This window comes from Coregonus lavaretus, assembly GCF_964263955.1.
Source record: "Coregonus lavaretus genome assembly, chromosome: 17".
NCBI lineage: Eukaryota > Metazoa > Chordata > Actinopteri > Salmoniformes > Salmonidae > Coregonus > Coregonus lavaretus.
Window position 1 is genome coordinate 39,847,257 of NC_140004.1, and position 24,580 is coordinate 39,871,836.

General features: G+C 42.1%; 1 protein-coding gene across 1 annotated transcript in view; it reads right to left on the minus strand.

The window, feature by feature from the left end:
* The window catches only part of LOC311144394 (potassium channel subfamily T member 1-like), a gene marked incomplete at both ends in the record, with an annotated part of 142,492 nt that overhangs the window by 114,760 nt on the left and 3,152 nt on the right, over positions 1–24,580 (minus strand). The window contains 2 exons of the mRNA XM_084180407.1: positions 17,718–17,888; positions 19,701–19,749. Of these exons, the coding sequence (XP_084036533.1) occupies positions 17,718–17,888; positions 19,701–19,749 (220 nt within the window). The remainder of the gene's footprint in view (positions 1–17,717; positions 17,889–19,700; positions 19,750–24,580) is intronic.

Here is a 24,580-nt window from a genome sequence, read left to right on the forward strand (position 1 = left end):
AAACCCCTACAACTCATCCAGAATGCCGCAGCCCGTCTGGTGTTCAACCTTTCCAAGTTCTCTCACGTCACCCCGCTCCTCCGCACACTCCACTGGCTTCCAGTTTAAGCTTGCATCTGCTAAAAGACCATGGTGCTTGCCTACGGAGCTGTGAGGGGAACGGCACCTCCGTACCTTCAGGCTCTGATCAGTCCCTACACCCAAACGAGGGCATTGCGTTCATCCACCTCTGGCCTGCTGGCCCCCCTACCTCTGCGGAAGCACAGTTCCCGCTCAGCCCAGTCAAAACTGTTCGCTGCTCTGGCACCCCAATGGTGGAACAAGCTCCCTCACGACACCAGGACAGCGGAGTCACTCACCACCTTCCGGAGACACTTGAAACCCCACCTCTTTAAGGAATACCTGGGATAGGATAAAGTAATCCTTCTACCCCCCTTACCCCACCCCAAAGAAAAAAAAAAAAGAAAAAATAATACATATTGTAAAGTGGTTATCCCACTGGCTATAAGGTGAATGCACCAATTTGTAAGTTCATAAACACTATGCCATGGGATCGGTACGTCAAAAATCTCTTCCCAACTATTTTGCAATCAATATGGGACGGCTGTCAATCCTTTGGTCCTTAAATGAAACTGATATACTTTTTTATTTATCACAGTTTTCCTTAACCAATTATGTTCTTTAATGCAAGGCCGACAGACAAGTTCCTTACTTTCTCCCCCTTCCACTTTCCTCTTCCATTTTTGCGGTAAGGCTGCAATTATTTGGTTGTAATTTTGGGTAGAGCAGACATTTCCATATGTTTTTGTTAGCTGCATGTGCGACATAACTCCACCAGTCCTACCGATGATATCATTTACGAAGATTATACCTTTTTTAAACATTTTGTCAAAAAATAAAGGTTTTTTGTCAATTAGTATATTTGAATTTAACCACAATATTTGTTGCATTATTTGTTCTGTCGTTTCTGGAGGATTAAATTGAAATTTGCAAACAACTTTCTATGGCTTGTTTTAGAAATAGTGATATTTGGGAGATTATTTCCTTTTCAAATAACTGAAAATGAGTAGTTGTAATCTGAATAAAGGGAAAAAGGCCATTCTTGAACATTGGGTGAGACAATCTTACTAATTTGCTTGAGAACCAGTTCGGATTTAAGTATAACTTTTGTATGACTGAAGCTTTTAGTGATAGGTCTAATGGTTTAATATTTAATAATTTCTGTCCTCCGAATTTATATTCATTATATAAATAGGCCCTTTTAATTTTGTCTGGCTTGCCGTTCCAAATAAAATTGAATATTTTTTTCTCATATAATTTAAAAAACTGTTCGCTAGGCGTAGGCAAGACCATAAGCAAATAGGTAAACTGGGATAATACTAAAGAGTTAATCAGGGTGATTTTTCCACAAATTGACAGGTATTTACCTTTCCATGGTAGCAAGATCTTATCTATTTTTGCTAACTTTCTATTAAAATGTATTGAAGTGAGATCATTTATTTCCTTTGGGATATGTATTCCGAGTATATCCACATCACCATCAGACCATTTTATTGGTAAACTACATGGTAATGTAAAAATTTTATTTTTTAGTGATCCAATACGTAATATAGTACATTTGTCATAATTTGGTTGTAATCCAGAGAGGTTAGAAAATGTATCTAGATCCTCTATGAGGCTGTGGAGGGATTCTAGTTGTGGATTTAAAAGAAAACATGAATCATCAGCGTACAATGACACCTTTGTTTTTAAGCCCTGGATTTCTAATCCTCTGATATTATTATTGGATCTGATTTTAATAGCTAACATCTCGATGGCCACAATAAATAGATATGCCGATAGTGGACAACCTTGTTTCACTCCTCGGATAACCGTAATCTTAGGTCGTCTAATTTATTTTCAAATGATAGAACATTGGCTAATAGGATTGATGGAAGAGGCAGTTTACTTGCTCGCCGTCGGATCCTTACAAGGCACCCCAATCTACGTCCACGATATCTCCGTCTCTTTCTCATGCGAATGACGGGGATTTGGGCCTTGTCGGGTGTCTGTAGGATATCCTTCGCACCCGACTCGTTGAAGAAAAAATCTTCGTCCAATACGAGGTGAGTAATCGCTGTCCTGATATCCAGAAGCTCTTTTTGGTCATAAGAGACGTTGGCAGAAACATTATGTACAGAATAAATTACAAATAATGTGAAAAAACACACATAATATTACAATTGGTTAGATGGCTGTAAAACGGCAGCCATCTTCTTCAGCGCCATTCCTACTCCTGTTTTTTCCTAGTCCCTGTTTTCTAGTCGAAAATAGCGTATCTGATAACGCTAATGTCTGGAAGTGCGCTCACCTGGGCTACGGCGGTTTGGGAGCAACAGCCCGCCATTTGCCTTCGTTTGGAGGATTTCATGGTGGAGGTAAGTAAGGAAGGTGTTCGATTCTCCGGTGTCCGGGGGAGAGGCGGCCCGAAAGCTACTTTGATTACGTCAAGACCCCCGTAGACCCCCTCATAGCCTTAACCATAAGGATCGATGGGCGCCTACGGGAACGCAGGAGGGAGAGGAGGTCTGTTTTTGGCCCCACTCGTTCGTCCACGGCTGCTTGCTCGCCCCCGAAGAACCCCGGAAGTCCCCAACGCCTGCATTTCTGAGAGGATCCGAAGTCACCCGAGTCTCCTCAGGAATCATTGGGAACAGTCGACTTGCTTTCTCCTGAGCCTATGCAACTGGGCAGAGCTAGATTGTCGCCTCAGGAACGATTACGCAGGCTTAACTCCAACAGATGCCTGTATTGTGGTGCTACAGGGAATTACAAATCCACCTGTCCTGTAAAAGACCAGACTCATCAGTTAGGTACATGTACAATGGTGGGCCATGCTGGGAGGGTTTGTCTCCTATTACTCATATCCCTTTCCATGTTATCCTGCTGTGGGGTGACCTGTCTAAATCTCTCCGGGTGCTCATTGACTCTGGGGCTGATGAGAGCTTCATGGACGCTACTCTGGTATCTGAGCTGGGTATCTTCACACAACTCCTCTCCTTTCCCATGAACGCCAGTGCACTGGACAGATGCTCCATTGGCAAGGTCACTAATAGTACGGTTCCTATTAACCTGCGGGTGTCGGGCAATCACAGTGAGTCCATACAGTTTCTTCTTATTGAATCTCCCCATGTTCCTGTTGTTTTGGGATTATCATGGCTCCAGAGGCACAACCCCCTTACAGACTGGACCACTGGTTCTATCCTGGGCAGCCTTAAGGCTGCCAGCCTGCCCCGGGACATCCTCCTGCGGGCTCTGGTAAAGCCTCGGATCTCTACGCCGTTCCCACGGAGTACCAGGACCTCCTAGAGTTTTTCAGCAACGCTCACGCCACCTCCCTTCCTCCGCATCGTCCCTACGATTGCGCTATTGACCTCCTCCCAGGCACCACATTGCCTTGTGGGCAGCTATATTCCCTGTCTGGCCCTGAGACCAAGGCCATGGAGGAGTACAGTGAGGACTCTCTGGCTGCTGGGGCCATTCGTCCTTCTGCCTCCTTTGTGGAAAAGAAGGCCAAGATGCTGCGTCCATGTATCGACTACCGGCGCCTCAATGACATCACGGTTAAGAATCGTTACCCTCTACCACTCCTCTCCTCGGCGTTATACCCAGGTATGGAACAGAGACAGAGAGAGAGAAAGAATGGCCAACCATGGGCTGAAAATAAAATCACACTCTCAGAGGACTCACACGACAATCATGCCTTCTATTTCATCTGGCTGTGAACACCTTGGACAATAGAGCAATATTGCATACAGAGTTGTTAAGGAGACATACAAAACAGGTCTATGAAAAATCTTGAGGCCTACTTGGATATACCTGGGCACCCTGCACTGTGGCCTGCACTGGACACCTGCCTACTGCTGCTTTCATCCTTCTACTTGACATTGTGCCTTGGATGTTTTTGGACTACTGCCAAACTTGAACTCCACTTGGATGTACTCTTTTGAATTTTCTCGCGGCCTGGTGTAGCGCTTGCCACCATCCCGGCTTTCCACCGGTCTGTACTGGAAACTACATCCCCTCCAAGGTGCTTCTCTCCTGGCTATCATATTGGTAACACGGCCTCTGTTGCGTTGTTGTTTTGATGGGCCCCAGCATTTAATCGCATTGAGTATGTCACCGCTCTCTCCTTGCTGTTTTTATGTTGGCCAGTTTTGTGCCTTGGTTGTGTTTATTGTGGGTCCTAGTGCTGGCTGGTTTTTAGTCTGTGGTTGGGTTGTGGCTTGCTACCTGTAAATGTGGTGATCCTACAAACTGTGTGATTCAATCTAACTAACTATCACACTGTGTGGATTGATTGACTTTTAGCTGATTCCTCTGCAACCTATTTTATTTGCGTGGATTTTAATAATTTTTTTCCAAAATGGTGTCTACCACTTTACGCCATACGGGGAAACAGACTTTTTCCTGATTGGCAGCAACCACCTTCAGAGACTACGGTGAACGTTTCATCCCATGTAGGAGCTGCACCTATTTTGCACATTTCCGGGATAATATTGGCCAGCCAAATTTACAATGTGAAAACTGTCAGCTTATTGAGGAATATACACTATGTATACAAAGGTATGTGGAAACCCCTTCAAATTAGTGGATTCGGCTTTTTCAGCCACACCCGTTGCTGATAGGTGTATAAAATCGAGCACACAGCCATTGAATCTCTGCCCCGGTCAACTGTGCTGTTATTGTGAAGTGGAAACGTCTAGGAGCAACAATGGTTCAGCCGCGAAGTGGTAGGCCACTCAAGCTCACAGAACGGGACCGTTGAGTGCTGAAGCGCGTAGCGCGTAAAAATTGTCTGTCCTCGGTTGCAACACCCACTTCCAAGTTCCAAACTGCCTCTGGAAGCAATGTCAGCACAATAACTGTTTGTCGGGAGCTTCATGAAATGGGTTTCCATGGCAGAGCAGCCACACACAAGCCTAAGATCACCATGCGCAATGCTAAGCGTTGGCTGGAGTGGTGTAAAGCCTTTGGACTGGAGAAGTGGAAACGCGTTCTCTGGAGTGATGAATCACGCTTCACCATCTGGCAGACCGACGAACTAATCTGAGTTTGGCGGATGCCAGGAGAACGCTACCTGCCCCAATGCATAGTGCCAACTGTAAAGTTTGGTGGAGGAGGAATAATGGTCTGGGGCTGTTTTTCATGGTTCGGGCTAGGCCCCTTAGGGCCAGTGAAGGGAAATCTTAACGCTACAGCATACAATGACATTCTAGACGATTCTGTGCTTCCAACTTTGTGGCAACAGTTTGGGGAAGGCCCTTTCCTGTTTCAGCATGACAATGCCCCAGTGCACAAAGCGAGGTCCGTACAGAAATGGTTTGTCGAGATCGGTGTGGAAGAACTTGACTGGCCTGCACAGAGCCCTAACCTCAACCCCATCGAACACCTTTGGGATACATAGGAACTGCGACTGCGAGCCAGGCCTAATCGCCCAACATCAGTGCCCGACCTCACTAATGCTCTTTTGGCTGAATGGAAATCCTGCAGCAATGTTCTAACATCTAGTGGAAAGCCCAGAAGAGTTGAGGCTGTTATAGCAGCAAAGGGGGGAACAAATCCATATTAATGCGCATGATTTTGGAATGAGATGTTCGACGAGCAGGTGTCCACATACCTTTGGTCATGTAGTGTATGTCTGAGCTGGATGTTCAAAGTAAGCAAATTGAGACATTGCAGTGTATCCAGGATAAGATGATTGAAATATGCTACAATAATTACACTATTGGGTAATATGAAGCCTAAGACAGAAGTTGTAACAGACAGCAGAGACATCCCGTTTAGCACACACTGGTTGAATCAACGTTGTTTCCACGCCATTTCAATGAAATTATGTTGATCCAACATTGACGTTGAATTGAGGTCTGTGCCCAGTGGGATGAACCTATGTACCATTTTTTTTATATTTTTTTGACAAATCGAAAAACACTAGCCATGATGTCCACTCCTTTTCAATCCATTCCACAGAGAGGAGAGAGAGGAGAATTATCCTGCTGCCATCTCTCACAGAAACCATTTACCATTTCTCCACAGCAATATTCAAGGTGACGACCAGACAGGTTCATACTATTTTAAATCTCATACTTTGGGTGTTTGCTCTAACCTGCAGATAGACTGGGTTCGCAGTTTTCCGTCTACTCTATTGCTTCCATAAGAGGTAAGGCCAGGCAAACTCAATCAAGCACAGCTAAAGTATTTGAAAATGATTTTGAATAGTATTTGAACCCAGGTCTGGTTACGTTGCTGTGTTTTCTTGTGCTCCTTAGAGTCCTTCCTCTGATGAGCTCCTTATGTCCCAGTCATTACAGCAGCTGATTCAGCCTGACAACCAGAGGGCTCCAGCCTCCACCAATGGCAGCTAATTAATTTGGCCAGACAAACAAACGCCTGAGGGCTAAATTGCTGCTCCAGTAATTACCCAATACAATGAAATGAGGGAAAGATGTTATAACAGATAGCTCTCCTCTGATGATTCTCTTCTATGTCGTCCAAGAAGTCTACATTTAACTGCAGATCCCGCTAGGACGGGTCTCGTGAGACTGTGCTGCTTAATAACCATGACAATTAGTATCGTCTGAGATGTGGCTATAAAACAGTAACCATTCATACTGTATACACTCTAGAGCTGAAGCAAAGCAATGTCTACTTCAATCTATTTCTATGTGTGAACTAGCCTGGACTTTAATGATTAATATAGAGAAATGCTGAAAGTGTTCATAGCCTTATATCAAAGGTAGAAATATCATCTCAGAAACACAATGTGATTCTCATACTGGTTGAGCTACAGTACATTCCACAATGCAGATGTAAAGTACAGTGCAGTCAATTTAAAATGGAACTAAAACAATTTCTAGTGCTGATGAGGGTGAGAGGCGAGAGCTGTAACTGTGGCCCACCCACACACTAGCATGATGACTAAGCCTACCTATGGTCTAGACTCCAGGCTCTGAATCTGACAGCATGTGTGTGTGTGTGTGTGTGTGTGTGTGTGTGTGTGTGTGTGTGTGTGTGTGTGTGTGTGTGTGTGTGTGTGTTTGAGCTGTAGAGGTGCCTTGTTTTGGCAGCAACATAGCCCAACACTCCAGGCACATCACATATCCTCAGAACACGAACCATAGAATACAAACAAGCAGGGAAAAGTTCACACTTCTAACTGACCCTCCCTGAGTCACATACAGCCCTTGAAGCATTCAGAGGACACCACCACTATGATCATCATTATCACTGCTACACCCTGCCATAAACATTGTGATAGAAACCCATTTAGGCTCTTGTCCATGGCTGCGTTGTTGTTGCCATGGTGTGTGACGCGTTTTCAAAGTACTTAACGCTTATTTCTCTAGTAAACATGCTACAGAAAGCAGGGTCAGTAGTCAAACTATGTAAATCCCCCTCAAAGGAGCAGTTATGGTTGATTTAGCGTCTAATTACCACTGCTCATTCCATATAGCTTCCATTAGCGTCATGAAAAGAAACAAAATGATTCATCGGAAAGAAAGGTAGGTGGAACCAATTATCACAAACGTCACCCTGCTGCTCCTTCGGGTTTCAATCAAGTGGCATTTCTATTTCTGACATGGGTCGTATCTACCAACCACTCTTCCTCTTCTCTTCTCTCTTCCGTCAGCCCTCCTTCCTCACATCCTCCTGTCACCCACACATCTGCCCCCTGTACCCCCCCCTCCAGCACGCAGCCCTGAAGATAATGACAGCCAGGTAGGGGATCCCTTCTTAGGACGCCCACGCTAGCCTGCAACACCAGCCAACCAGGGAGCACCAGTCAATCAGGGAGACAAACAGCACTGACATAGCCCACTAGCCTAGCATCGCCTACTACTGAGACAGGGAGGGACACAGGGAGGGAGATAGACAGGGAGACAGACAGGGAGACAAACAGGGAGACAGACAGGAAGACAGACGGGGAGACAGACAGGGAGAGAGGGGGGAGACAGGGAGGAGTCACACAGGGAGACAGGGTGAGAAACAGGAAGGGAGCCTGACAGGGAGACGTGGGAGACAAACAGGAAGACAGACAGGAAGACAGACAGGGAGCCAGGGAGGGAGACAGACAGAGAGACAAACAGGGAGGCAGACAGGGAGACAGACAGGGAGACAGAGAGGGAGACAGACAGGGAGACAGGCAGGGAGACAGACAGGGAGCCAGGGAGGGAGACAGACAGAGAGACAAACAGGGAGGCAGACAGGGAGACAGACAGGGAGACAGAGAGGGAGACAGACAGGGAGACAGAGAGGGAGACAGACAGCACTGGCAGAGCCTGATGGGCCTCACAACTACCCCTCCCACCCACTAGCCTCGCCCACTAATATTATTTATTTTATTTCATAAGGATGAGAATTGGATGTTAGTGATTGATTAGTAATGCCTGACGAGTCCCTATAAATTGGTCTGTGTCATGCAAGATAATTGAGATAGTTGATGTTCCACCCTCCGAACCCTCCAAACGGCATGTTACATAGCTCTTTTCTAAAAATAAATATTGCTTGGGTTAGGATAGAGGGAGAGAGAGACCAAGAAAGAGGGAGGAGAGTGAAGGATCACAGAACATCCTATACATCAGCTCAGAGCAAAAGCAAAATGAGTTTTGGATAATGTTCTTCGAGACAAGCTGATAAAAGCTGTAAGTGCGTGAAGATACTTCTCACATAAAACCCACAGTCAGCGATTAGGGAAGACAGACTCTGCCATGGAGATCTCCCTAAATTATAGTGTCTAAATGGACAGAAAACACTGCGGTAGCCCAGCAACCAGCTACAATTATCTTCAACAATGTGACGGGATCAGTTCCATTATGACCCTTCTGAGACACTCAAGGGAAAATATACGTGAAGGAGTATGCATTGGTTGGCATTGTGTTTTCAAGTTATTCTGGCTTTAAGGGAGAAATATATTGTTACATATTAATAGGCAAATATGTTATGTGATATTCTCAGTGCAGTAAAATGAAACACCATATCAACAAATCTGCTGATTCACACAATATTATTCTAAAGCAATCTCAATGCGCTTCGGATCAACATTCTTTCATCCGACCTTGATAAATCTTTAAAAAACTGCAGATAAAATGGACCAATGCTCTGGCAAAGAGAAAATACATAATGTGCATCTTCTCTCAGTAAGGAAAATACTGATAAATCAGTATCCCACGAAAAAACATACTGTCCAATTTGAGCAGGAAAAATACTGCAATATTTACAATAGGGCTGTCAAAGTTAGCGTGTTAATAATGCATTAACGCGTGACATGTTTAGAGCTGTAAAAAATGTTGACGCCGTTAATCGCGTCTCCATTTCTTCACAGCACGGAACCTTTTAAGCGCACGTGTTTCCGCATCGACCCTTTTAAGTGCAGAACACAACACGGAACACAGCTACAGGCAATGCTTGTGCCTTTACATAGACTGTATGCCTCTAGCCAAAATCAAGTCAAAGTTATGCCCAATATTACTGGAGCTATGCTTTGTCTTTCTGCCACGGATTCGTGCGCATGTCATGGGCCATTTTAAACTACTCGCAAGACGCAATTTTTGGGTTTTATATCAAACAACATTGTTTAGCTAGCTAATCATGTTACCTAGCTAGCTACCTGATAACTTGACCACTGACTAGGCTATGCACAAATTGGGATGGCACAGGAAGAACTGAACAGGAATATGCTACTCAAATAGATGCTCCAAAGGTAGGCTGCATATGTAAAAGTGGGGTGTGTATGATTGTGTGTGTGTGAGAGAGAGGATGTGTGAGAGCAGGAGTAAGTGAGAGAGAGAGGGAAGGAAGGAGGGAAAGTGTGAAGGACTATGTGTGTAAAGTTATCTGAACAGTACAGATGGTTACAGTGCTTTCAGAACATTGTTGGACAAGTTTAAAAGCTCTTTGTTCTTTGTATCCATAGAGACAGTTATTTGTTTCTATAGTCACACTCAGAATGCCTGACGCTTTAACAGTACTTAAAGCTGTGTGTGTGTGTGTGTGTGTGTGAGAGAAAGAAAGAGAGAGAGAGAGAGAAAGAGAGAGAGCGAGAGAGAGTGTGTGTGTGTGTGAGAGAGAGAGTGTGTGTGTGTGATGATGTGTGTGAGAGAGAGAGAGAGTGTGTGTGTGTGTGTGTGTGAGAGAGAGAGCGAGAGAGAGAGAGAGTGTGTGTGCTGTGCAAGAACAGTGATAAGTGGGAGTAGTCCTACTTAACCATTGGGAGCATGAATAGCTCTATGTTACAGTGATTTTTGTGTTGTTTATGGTGTACATGCTATTACATTTTTTCCATCCATTACAATCAAAGCATAGTATGCCTGTAACTCAATGCACCTCTTTTTAAATTAAAACTGTTAGCAAATCAAATCAAATTTTATTTGTCACATACACGTGTTTAGCAGATGTTATTGCGGGTGTAGCGAAATGCTTGTGCTTCTAGCTCTGACAGTTCAGTAATATCTAACAAGTAATATCTAACAATTTCACAACATATACCCAATACACACAAATCTAGTAAGGAATGGAATTTAAGAATATATACATATATGGACAAGCAATGACAGAGCGGCATGGACTAAGATACAGTAGAATATTATAGAATAGAATACAGTATATACATATGAGATCAGTAGTGCAAGATATGTAACATTCAAACATTTCAATTAATCATAATTAACTAATGCCATTAACTCGATTCGTTATTTTAATCGTTTGACAGCCCTAATTTAGAAACATCAATTCTAGGCATGGAACAGAGCTCAGCTTTATGGCACTGATATAAAACATACTGAAAGCAATTTCCTGCTCAGAGAGAGCGATAAGGGAGATATTGAGTGGGAGGGGCTGAGAGCGAAACAGGAGGAGAGAGAGAGGAAGAGACAGAGCGAGAGAGAGAAGGACAGAGAGAAAAGAGACAGAGAGAGGGAGAGAGCGAGAGGGAAGGATGAAGAGAGGATAAAGTGACAGAGAGATGGAGAGAGTGAGAGGGAAGGATAAAGAGAGGATAACGTGACAGAGAGATAGTGAGAGGGAAGGATAAAGAGAGGATAACGTGACAGAGAGATAGTGAGAGGGAAGGATAAAGAGAGGATAACGTGACAGAGAGATGGAGAGAGTGAGAGGGAAGGATAAAGAGAGGATAAAGTGACAGAGAGATGGAGAGAGTGAGAGGGAAGGATAAAGAGAGGATAAAGTGACAGAGAGATAGTGAGAGGGAAGGATAAAGAGAGGATAAAGTGACAGAGAGATGGAGAGAGTGAGAGGGAAGGATAAAGTAACAGAGAGCGATGTGAGACGTCACATTGACTCTCACAAAAGCCACTTTACCTTGACATTTCAGACAGCAGCAGAAAGGGATTTCACTCTTTTTCTAGCAATAAAAAGACATACAGTTGATTTACTAGCCAATCAGGCAACAGCGATATTGGACATGTTCAGAAGAAATACAATCTACAGATGGTTATGGACTCCTGGGTGAGACGTGTGCTGCTGGAATTGACATGTTGAGCCTAGAAATACAGAAATAACAATGTACTCTTGCTCTTTTTTTTAAGAATAATTTATATAACCAATTGCTACTGACAGACTAAATTCCCCCAATGTTGATACCTGTCAACAAACGAATGAGCTTCAATATACAACACATCATGCCAATACCCAGGAGTTAAGGATAAAGCCAGGACTGGCTCTGCATCTAGATTCATATTTATAATTCACATACAGGAAATTCCTTTTCACATCTCACAGCATCACACAGCATCACACTTCTTTCATAGCCATATAAACAAACAAAGTACAAGCCACACCGATAGGGAAATCCAATACATCCTAAACATACTGGATGTACCAACGAACGACAAGATACCAGAGAATCCTTTGGTTACTATTGATTTGTTGGATTGAGGTGTTTTTATTATCACAGCTCACACTGTAAACAGTACCTTTCTGACTCACTCTACGGCTCGAAGCTCACTCTTTACTGCAACACTATATCCAATCAGCCATGTCCAGTCCCGCCTGTCAGCCAATCAGAGCCTGACCCATGATACAGTCAGTTAGAACTCCCCTGGCGACAGGCAGCTGCTGATGTTGATAGAACACTAGCTAGCTACAGATGCTGCATCTTAATTTGATACTGTATCTTAATTTTATCATCCTGTTGTTGTAGTGTATCCAAGGTTTAAAAAGGCTTCAAAGGTTGTTGTTTCCACTTTAACATTACAGACTTGATTTGCCTTAAGGAAAATGTATCAACCCCTACAAAAAATGTATATTAATTATAATCCACATAACAATTCACATTTCCTGTTGATGCAGGATTATTTTCAGGCTCTGTGAAACTGGCTCAAATTAAGATACAGCATCTGTACTCTCAGAGTTTGTACTCAGGGGAAGAAAGGGGAGGAACGTTCCACAATCACCTAATAGAAAACCCCAAACCATTCAAATGACTTTTAAACAGTGGAATCCCATCTGGACTAAAGTGTGTTATTATGACTTAGTAACCACATTAAGAAACTATGCAGAATTTAACACGTCTGAGATCCCCAGAGATTGGAAAGCTGCCGCGGTCATCCCCCTCTTCAAAGGGGGTGACACTCTAGATCCAAACTGTTACAGACCCATATCCATCCTGCCCTGCCTTTCAAAAGTTTTTGAAAGCCAAGTCAACAAACAGATCACCGACCATTTCGAATCCCACCGTACCTTCTCCGCTATGCAATCCGGTTTCCGAGCTGGTTATGGGTGCACTTCAGCCACGCTCAAGGTCCTAAACGATATTATAACCGCGATCGATAATAGACAGTACTGTGCAGCCGTTTTCATTGACCTGGCAAAGGCTTTCGACTCTGTCAACCACCGCATTCTTATTGGCAGACTAAATAGCCTTGGTTTCTCAAATGACTGCCTCGCCTGGTTCACCAACTACTTCTCAGATAGAGTTCAATGTGTCAAATCGGAGGGCCTGTTGTCTGGACCTATGGCAGTCTCTATGGGGGTGCCACAGGGTTCAATTCTTGGGCCGACTCTTTTCTCTGTGTATATCAATGACGTCGCTCTTGCTGCTGGTGACTCTCAGATCCACCTCTACGCAGACGACACCATTTTGTATACATCTGGCCCTTCATTGGACACTGTGTTAACAAACCTCCAAACGAGCTTCAATGCCATACAACACTCCTTCAGTAGCCTCCAACTGCTCTTAAATACTAGTAAAACTAAATGCATGCTCTTCAACCGAACGCTGCTTGCACCCGCCCACCCGACTAGAATCACTACTCTCGACGGGTCTGACCTAGAGTATGTGGACAACTACAAATATCTAGGTGTCTGGTTAGACTGTAAACTCTCCTTCCAGACTCACATTAAGCATCTCCAATCCAAAGTTAAATCTAGAATTGGTTTCCTATTTCGCAACAAAGCCTCCTTCACTCATGCTGCCAAACATGCCCTCGTAAAACTGACTATACTACCGATCCTTGACTTCGGCGATGTCATTTACAAAATAGCCTCCAACACTCTACTCAGCAAATTGGATGTAGTCTATCACAGTGCCATCCGTTTTATCTCCAAAGCCCCATATACTACCCACCACTGTGACCTGTACGCTCTTGTTGGCTGGTCCTCACTACATATTCGTCGCCAAACCCACTGGCTCCAGGCCATCTATAAATCACTGCTAGGCAAATCCCCGCCTTATCTTAGCTCATTGGTCACCATAGCAACACCCACCCGTAGTCTGCGCTCCAGCAGGTATATCTCACTGGTCATCCCCAAAGCCAACACCTCCTTTGGCCGCCATTCCTTCCAGTTCTCTGCTGCCAATGACTGGAACAAATTGCAAAAATCTCTGAAGCTGGAGACACTTATCTCCCTCACTAACTTTAAGCATCAGTTGTCAGAGCACCTTACCGATCACTGCACCTGTACACAGCCCATCTGAAATTAGCCCGCCCAACTACCTCATCCCTATATTGTTATTAATTTTTCTCATTTGTACCCCAGTATCTCTATTTGCACATCATCTCTTGCACATCTATCATTCCAGTGTTAATACTAATTGTAATTATTTTGCACTATAGCCTATTTATTGCCTTACCTCCATAACTTGCTACATTTGCACACACTGTATATATATATGTATTTCTGTTGTATTTTTGACTTTGTTTTGTTTTACCCCATACAGTGGGGAAAAAAAGTATTTAGTCAGCCACCAATTGTGCAAGTTCTCCCACTTAAAAAGATGAGAGAGGCCTGTAATTTTCATCATAGGTACACGTCAACTATGACAGATAAAATGAGGAGAAAAAATCCAGAAAATCACATTGTAGGATTTTTAATGAATGTATTTGCAAATTATGGTGGAAAATAAGTATTTGGTCAATAACAAAAGTTTCTCAATACTTTGTTATATACCCTTTGTTGGCAATGACACAGGTCAAACGTTTTCTGTAAGTCTTCACAAGGTTTTCACACACTGTTGCTGGTATTTTGGCCCATTCCTCCATGCAGATCTCCTCTAGAGCAGTGATGTTTTGGGGCTGTCGCTGGGCAACACAGACTTTCAACTCCCTCCAAAGATTTTCTATGGGGTTGAGATCTGGAGACTGGCTAGGCGACTCCAGGACCTTGAAATGCTTCTTACGAAGCCACTCCTTCGTTGCCCGGGCGGTGTGTTTGGGATCATTGTCATGCTGAAAGACCCAGCCACGTTTCATCTTCAATGCCCTTGCTGATGGAAGGAGGTTTTCACTCAAAATCTCACGATACATGGCCCCATTCATTCTTTCCTTTACACGGATCAGTCGTCCTGGTCCCTTTGCAGAAAAACAGCCCCAAAGCATGATGTTTCCACCCCCAAGCTTCACAGTAGGTATGGTGTTCTTTGGATGCAACTCAGCATTCTTTGTCCTCCAAACACGACGAGTTGAGTTTTTACCAAAAAGTTATATTTTGGTTTAATCTGACATTCTCCCAATCCTCTTCTGGATCATCCAAATGCACTCTAGCAAACTTCAGACGGGCCTGGACATGTACTGGCTTAAGCAGGGGGACACGTCTGGCACTGCAGGATTTGAGTCCCTGGCGGCGTAGTGTGTTACTGATGGTAGGCTTTGTTACTTTGGTCCCAGCTCTCTGCAGGTCATTCACTAGGTCCCCCCGTGTGGTTCTGGGATTTTTGCTCACAGTTCTTGTGATCATTTTGACCCCACGGGGTGAGATCTTGCGTGGAGCCCCAGATCGAGGGAGATTATCAGTGGTCTTGTATGTCTTCCTTTTCCTAATAACTTCTCCCACAGTTGATTTCTTCAAACCAAGCTGCTTAGCTATTGTAGATTCAGTCTTCCCAGCCTGGTGCAGGTCTACAATTTTGTTTCTGGTGTCCTTTGACAGCTCTTTGGTCTTGGCCATAGTGGAGTTTGGAGTGTGACTGTTTGAGGTTGTGGACAGGTGTCTTTTATACTGATAACAAGTTCAAACAGGTGCCATTAATACAGGTAACGAGTGGAGGACAGAGGAGCCTCTTAAAGAAGAAGTTACAGGTCTGTGAGAGCCAGAAATCTTGCTTGTTTGTAGGTGACCAAATACTTATTTTCCACCATAATTTGCAAATCAATTCATAAAAAATCCTACAATGTGATTTTCTGGATTTTTTTTCTCTCAATTTGTCTGTCATAGTTGACGTGTACCTATGATGAAAAGTACATGCCTCTCTCATCTTTTTAAGTGGGAGAACTTGCACAATTGGTGGCTGACTAAATACTTTTTTTCCCCACTGTATGTAACTCTGTGTTGTTGTTTTTATCGCACTGCTTTGCTTTATCTTGGCCAGGTCGCAGTTGTAAATGAGAACTTGTTCTCAACTGGTTTACCTGGTTAAATAAAGGTGAAATAAATAAATAAATATAAAACCACTTAGCTACATCTGCCTGCAGCAAATCAACATAAAACTCCATTCTGTTCTTCCCACACTGAGTTTCATTTATTTCAGCACCACATTGAAGGACATCTCCACGTAACAGCAGTGAAGCAGAATGCATTTATATCATGACCGAAGTCAAATTCCATGTGACTGTTTAGTCACGGAAACTAGGCTTCTCCAAGCTCTGATACTGCTGATGGTTATTAGTAGCCTACCAAACTTGCTAACTGTCTGGTACTCAGCACTCTATTGTCCCTCTAATCACTCTGACAACAATGCAAATGTTTTCAAAAATCAAATCAAACACTGAATGGAGAGCCCATAGGCTCATGTTGTGCAACATTTCTATAGGCTATGCAATTGCGTGAGAAAACATCATTTTGATGGCCTCTATTAAAAAGAGGAGGATCCCATCAGCTTTGTATAGGCTAGGCCTACTATATTTATTTATTAACTTTCCTAACATTAAGCACATTGCTTCGCTTTACAACAGGAGTATAGCCTACCTGGTTGGCATTTATTATACTTTTTAAAATATTGATGTTCCAAAGGTCTGCATCAGTGGCTTGTAGGCTATGCGTGGAAGCCAGGAGATGCTAAACGTGTTTATGTTAAATAACGGTCAATTACCGTGAGACTGGCTGTTCTGTAGCTCAGTTGGTAGAGCATGGTGCTTGCAACGCCTGGGTTGTGGGTTCGATACCCATGGGGGGCCAGTATGGAAAATGTATGCACTCACTAACTGTAAGTCGCTCTGGATAAGAGCGTCTGCTAAATGACTAAAATGTAAAATGTATTTGCTTGACAATCACCTGCTGACAAAATTTCATGACCGCCACAGCCCTAATTATGATCAATGAATTGCAAAGATGAAAAACTGCTGCACACAAAGCCCACGCATTCAACTCACACTCACACACACACACTCACACACACACACTGTGCAACCGAGGCCCTTTACAGGTGTATTACATACTCTTTACAGGTGTATTGTATAATCTTTACAGGTGTATTATATTATCTTTACAGGTGTATTATATAATCTTTACAGGTGTATTATATAATCTTTACATGTGTATTATATAATATTTACAGGTGTATTACATACTCTTTACAGGTGTATTGTATTATCTTTACAGGTGTATTATATTATCTTTACAGGTGTATTATATAATCTTTACAGGTGTATTATATTATCTTTACAGGTGTATTATATAATCTTTACAGGTGTATTACATACTCTTTACAGGTGTATTGTATAATCTTTACAGGTGTATTATATTATCTTTACAGGTGTATTATATAATCTTTACAGGTGTATTATATTATCTTTACAGGTGTATTATATAATCTTTACAGGTGTATTATATAATCGTTACAGGTGTATTATATTATTTTTACAGGTGTATTATATTATCTTTACAGGTGTATTATATTATCTTTACAGGTGTATTATATTATCTTCACAGGTGTATTATATAATCTTTACAGGTGTATTATATTATCTTTACAGGTGTATTATATAATATTTACAGGTGTATTACATACTCTTTACAGGTGTATTGTATTATCTTTACAGGTGTGTTATATAATATTTACAGCTGTATTATATAATCTTTACAGGTGTATTGTATAATTTGTACAGGTGTATTATGTATCCTTTACAGGTGTATTATATGATCTTTACAGGTGTATTATATAATCTTTAGAGGTGTATTATATTCTCTTTACAGGTGTATTATCTTTACAGGTGTATTATCTTTACCTGTCGTCGTTCTGAAAGGACTGGTCCCCCAGCAGCAGGTCCCTGAAGCGGTAGCGGGGCGGTAGAGGAGGGACCTCAGAGTCCACCTCCTCCAACTTAAGGGCTGAGATGTCCAGAATAACTCCAGTGTTGCTGCTCTTGTTCTTCTGGAGGGTCTCCGTGGAGTCAGACCTGACAACATACAAAGAAATCTATGAAAGACATACTGTATAAAAAATATAAGAAATATGCAGGATTGGATGGCTTAAGGCACGATCTCTGATTGCTGGCGAGCATCTTTTGATATGATCTCTGACACTCTTGACATGTTGAGTTGCTGACAGAGCACTGAGGAGGTTAGAATATAGTCTCACAGTGGGATATGATATGTTTTGAGTTGTTAACAGCACAGCGGTACAACTGTGATATGTCTCAATGGTTGACAGCAAGGTTTAACAAGCACATCCATGTACTTTATCTCCTCTTATTCTGTAACTTTCCGTTGCAATTAAAGGGAAAGGAATGACGAGCAAGCGGAGAAGGAAATGACATTTTTATCAAGGGATGTTAATAGCTGGGTCGATGCAAGAGTGTGTGTTTGTGCGTGTGCGTGTGTGTGTGTGTGTGTGTGTGTGTGTTTGAGTGTTTAAAGTGATCAAAACAGAGTTGTACAGAGCCTCAATGAGCACTTACACAAATATATAAGATCTGATGAAATCACTGGCCTGATCAACCGCCCAGCCACATTTCATTAAAATAATAATAATTGCTGAATAGAATTACAACACGTTAGTCATTTAGCAGACGCTCTTATCCAGAGCGACTTACAGTTAGTGAGTGCATACATTATTTATTTATTTTCATACTGGCCCCCCGTGGGAATCAAACACACAACCCTGGCGTTGCAAGCGCCATGCTCTACCAACTTACACGGGATTGTTTTTGGCAATAGATGGGATTTTCTTTAAACAGACCTGTTGGAGAGGGAGAATGCTAAATCCATCAACTTATGTAGTAATTGAATGGTAAGATTATCCTAAGCAATTTGGATGAAGTTAAAATGCATTAAATAACTACGCCACAAAGTCTGCACATTTTGATTAAGGACCATTTCCACAGCGACAATACATTATGTATTCATTATAACTGGATTGTGGGTGTTCAGCGTTCTGTGACAAACGTCTTTATAATAGGAAGCAAATCATTAAAATAACCTCAATTGGATTTGATTGTGGAGGGGTTAAACATGACAATAAGCTGATACTCTGATCCACACCAAGTCATGCATGAACCCCCCCCAGGGAATACCGACCATATGAGGCTATAGACTAGCTGAACATACAGGCTGAATCCCAAATGGCACCCTATTTCCTACAGATGCTGTATCTTCATTTAAACTAGTTTCATACAGCAGCAACAGTAAATGTGAGTTGTTATGTGGATTATAATGAATGGACATTTTTTGTAGGGTATGATACATTTTTAATTAGGGCAAATCAAGTCTGACATTTCAAAGTGGAAATTACTAACTTTAGAAGCCTTTTTGAACCTTGAATACGATACAAGTTCCTGCAACAACTTGTATCGTATATGGCATCTATATATAGCTACGGTAGTGCACTACTTTTGACCACAGCCCTCTAGTCAAAAGAAGTGCACTATATAGAGAATAGTAATTTGGGAGGCACAGTTTAATAAATGTTTTGTACAGAATGGTAGTATGTGTCAGAGGAGTCCACCGCATACATTATTAAACATATATGAAATAAAGACAAACGGGGTTTCCATTATTCAGGATCACTCTGAGACCTTTTCATTATGGCTGCTGTATTGACACTGGTGGAGTGTTTGAGGAGAAGAACAAACAAACATAGGCTTATAGCAGACACACACACACACACATACACACACACACACACACAAACATAGGCTTATAGCAGATACAAACACACACACACACACTATTTTCATGTCAGTCCTTGTCACGTTGACAGGAAACATTACCTGTCACCATGGGAACGCGAGGATCGATGAAGCGGGCTCATGGTTGCATCTTGGTGAGGGATTTAGGAAAATTAGAGAGAGAGGGGAGAGAGGAGAGAGAGGGGAGAGAGACAGAGAGAGAGGGGGGGGAGAGAGAGAGGGGAGAGAGAGAGACAGAGAGAGAGAGAGGAGAGAGAGGGGAGATAGAGAGAGAGGAGAGAGAGCGATAGAGAGAGAGAGAGAGAGGAGAGAGAGAGGGGAGAGAGAGAGAGGGGAGAGAGAGAGAGAGGAGAAGAGAGAGTTAAACAGAGTCAAACATTAATAATTAATCTACAAGGTGAGGGGCATACAGTATGTAACACGATAACACACACAGCATATACATCAGCTTAACTCTGTGTTGCTGCTGAGTCAAACCAATCCCTCTGAAGTTAGCTCTTCTTTCACTTTCCTTCCTAAGGATTACTCCGACATGCTGCTGATGGCTGGGACGAGCTGGGATAAACCCTCTGGATGGCTTACGTCACACTATAACACAGCTACATTCACTGTTTCATGAAAAGTCAAAGTAATGTTTTAGATCAGTGGTATTCAAAGTCAGGGTCACGACGGGAACTGCAGTGGGGTCGCCAAAAAGTAAAAAAATATAATTAAGTGTACAGATTATTGTATTGGATAATATACAAACGTTTTTTGAGAAAGATAATTTGAAAAATACAATTTTATTGAGTAAATGTATTTATTGGTTTCTTTTCATTTTGATAAGAGACAGAAATGCAATGAACCAAAGGTTATTTGTTGATGTAAAATCTAAATTTACCGATTTTAAGGTTACGTGAAGCCTTTGATAATCAACAAGCACTAAAGTGCCTCTCTGATTTGCTGTAAAAAACACTCTGTGTAACTGAATGTGAATGTGTCAATCCTCAAACTAAATGGATGTGATGGGTTCTGAAATAAGAAGACAAAACATTAATTATCTTCTCTATCACACCTCTGCTTGTACTGTGTGTTCAATCTGTATATTATTCAAGAATCAATGAATATACAGTGGGGAAAGAAAATATTTAGTCAGCCACCAATTGTGCAAGTTCTCCCACTTAAAAAGATGAGAGAGGCCTGTAATTTTCATCACAGGTACACGTCAACTATGACAGACAAAATGAGGAAAACAAATCCAGAAAATCACATTGTAGGATTTCTTATGAATTTATTTGCAAATTATGGTGGAAAATAAGTATTTGGTCAATATCAAAAGTTTCTCAATACTTTGTTATATACCCTTTGTTGGCAATGACACAGGTCAAACGTTTTCTGTAAGTCTTCACAAGGTTTTCACACACTGTTGCTGGTATTTTGGCCCATTCCTCCATGCAGATCTCCTCTAGAGCAGTGATGTTTTGGGGCTGTCGCTGGGCAACACGGACTTTCAACTCCCTCCAAAGATTTTCTATGGGGTTGAGATCTGGAGACTGGCTAGGCCACTCCAGGACCTTGAAATGCTTCTTACGAAGCCACTCCTTCGTTGCCCGGGCGGTGTGTTTGGGATCATTGTCATGCTGAAAGACCCAGCCACGTTTCATCTTCAATGCCCTTGCTGATGGAAGGAGGTTTTCACTCAAAATCTCACGATACATGGCCCCATTCATTCTTTCCTTTACACGGATCAGTCGTCCTGGTCCCTTTGCAGAATAACAGCCCCAAAGCATGATGTTTCCACCCCCATGCTTCACAGTAGGTATGGTGTTCTTTGGATGCAACTCAGCATTCTTTGTCCTCCAAACACGACGAGTTGAGTTTTTACAAAAAGTTCTATTTTGGTTTCATCTGACCATATGACATTCTCCCAATCCTCTTCTGGATCATCCAAATGCACTCTAGCAAACTTCAGACGGGCCTGGACATGTACTGGCTTAAGGAGGGGGACACGGCTGGCACTGCAGGATTTGAGTCCCTGGCGGTGTAGTGTGTTACTGATGGTAGGCTTTGTTACTTTGGTCCCAGCTCTCTGCAGGTCATTCACTAGGTCCCCCCGTGTGGTTCTGGGATTTTTGCTCACCGTTCTTGTGATCATTTTGACCCCACGGGGTGAGATATTGCGTGGAGCCCCAGATCGAGGGAGATTATCAGTGGTCTTGTATGTCTTCCATTTCCTAATAATTGCTCCCACAGTTGATTTCTTCAAACCAAGCTGCTTACCTATTGCAGATTCAGTCTTCCCAGCCTGGTGCAGGTCTACAATTTTGTTTCTGGTGTCCTTTGACAGCTCTTTGGTCTTGGCCATAGTGGAGTTTGGAGTGTGACTGTTTGAGGTTGTGGACAGGTGTCTTTTATACTGATAACAAGTTCAAACAGGTGCCATTAATACAGGTAACAAGTGGAGGACAGAGGAGCCCCTTAAAGAAGAAGTTACAGGTCTGTGAGAGCCAGAAATCTTGCTTGTTTGTAGGTGACCAAATACTTATTTTCCACCATAATTTGCAAATAAATTCATTAAAAATCCTACAATGTGATTTTCTGGAATTTTTTTTCTCAATTTGTCTGTCATAGTTGACGTGTACCTATGATGAAAATTACAGGCCTCTCTCATCTTTTTAAGTGGGAGAACTTGCACAATTGGTGGCTGACTAAATACTTTTTTCCCCACTGTATATACCATTCATGTAAACGTCCAAAAATGTATGTACCAATCCCAGATTTCCCCTTTAACACAGTATAGCCACATTGTAATACAGGGAGGAGTCACCTCTCTATAACTGGATCATCCCCTGAATACTCGCTGCTGCCATCAGTGCTTTGAGACGAGCAGCGGTGGTGCCTGTAATTCATCAGTAATAGCCATGGTCTATCATGATGAAGTATTGTGCCTCGACACAATCCTGTCTCGGAGCTCTACGGACATCATGCACTGTCAACTGTGGGACTTTATTTAGACATGGGTGTGCCTTTCCAAATCATGTCCAATCAATTGAATTTACCACAAGTGGACTCCAATCAAGTTGTAGAAACATATCAAGGATGATCAATGGAAACAGGATGCACCTGAGCTCAATTTTGAGTCTCATAGCAAAGGGTCTGAATACTTATGTAAATAAGGTATTTCTGTTTTAGTTTTTTTTAGAAATTTGCACAAAAAACACAACAACCTGTTTTCATTTTGTCATTATGGTGTATTGTGTGTAGATTGATTAGGATTTGTATTTATTTAATCAATTTTAGAATAAGGCTGTAACGTAACAAAATGTGGAAAAAGTCAAGGGGTCTGAATACTTTCCGAAGCCGCTGTAGATATGAAGCCACCGCAGATGTGGCCCCTGGGGGGCGTGGCAGTCACAATAACTCAAAAATAACTCAAATGTAAATAAAAATAAATCGTTTCCAGTCAATGTCTCTATAACAAGTTGCATCTCATCTTTCAGATGTAATTCGAACTGAGTTGATAGCCCATAGCATTCCAAAGTTAGAGCTAAAAGACTATTGGCACCGGTGCACAAATAGCCTATATAGCATATCGGTGGCTATTTTTGGTAGTACTGGTATGTCAGATTAGCTCAATCGCCAATTTCTCAGCATCTGAGTACCACAGAAACACAACACTTTTAATGAATTACAGAACAATGTTCATGACGAGTTGCTATGGATGAAATTGATCAAAATAACTGTTCAAAACATAAAAAACATACAGAAACGTATATTTTTAAACATAGAATTTGTCCATAAATGTGTGAAATTTTTCAAAAATGTTTGTAAAATATGCTTATTTTGGGGATTTTAAACATTTACTTTTGTTACTAAAGGTTAATAAAATAAAAAGTGTTACTGTTTGACAGAAAATGTATTTTTGCCATCATTTCCAGTTTGGGGTAAAAAAAAAAAGAAGACCCCTTTTGGTGCTTTTAGGGGTCGAAATATGTTGGTGCTTTTAGGGGTCGAAATATGTTGGTGCTTTTAGGGCTCGAAATATGTTGGTGCTTTTAGGGCTCGAAATATGTTGGTGCTTTTAGGGGTCTAAATATGTTGGTGCTTTTAGGGGTCGAAATATGTTGGTGCTTTTAGGGCTCGAAATATGTTGGTGCTTTTAGGGGTCGAAATATGTTGGTGCTTTTAGGAGTCTAAATATGTTGGTGCTTTTAGGGGTCGAAATATGTTGATGCTTTTAGGGGTTGAAATATGTTGATGCTTTTAGGGGTCGAAATATGTTGGTGCTTTTAGGGGTCAAAATATGTTGGTGCTTTTAGGGCTCGAAATATGTTGGTGCTTTTATGGGTCGAAATATGTTGGCGCTTTTAGGGGTCAAAATATGTTAGTGCTTTTAGGGGTCGAAATATGTTGGTGCTTTTAGGGCTCTAAATATTTTGGTGCTTTTAGGGCTCTAAATATGTTGGTGCTTTTAGGGGTCGAAATATGTTGGTGCTTTTAGGGCTCGAAATATGTTGGTGCTTTTAGGGCTCGAAATATGTTGGTGCTTTTATGGGTCGAAATATGTTGGCGCTTTTAGGGGTCAAAATATGTTAGTGCTTTTAGGGGTCGAAATATGTTGGTGCTTTTAGGGGTCGAAATATGTTGGTGCTTTTAGGGGTCGAAATATGTTGGTGCTTTTAGGACTCAAAATATGTTGGTGCTTTTAGGGCTCTAAATATGTTGGTGCTTTTAGGGCTCTAAATATGTTGGTGCTTTTAAGGCTCGAAATATGTTGGTGCTTTTTGGGGTGGAAATATGTTGGTGCTTTTAGGGGTGTAAATATGTTGGTGCTTTTAGGGCTCTAAATATGTTGGTGCTTTTAAGGCTCGAAATATGTTGGTGCTTTTTGGGGTGGAAATATGTTGGTGCTTTTAGGGGTGTAAATATGTTGGTGCTTTTAGGGCTCTAAATATTTTGGTGCTTTTAGGGCTCGAAATATG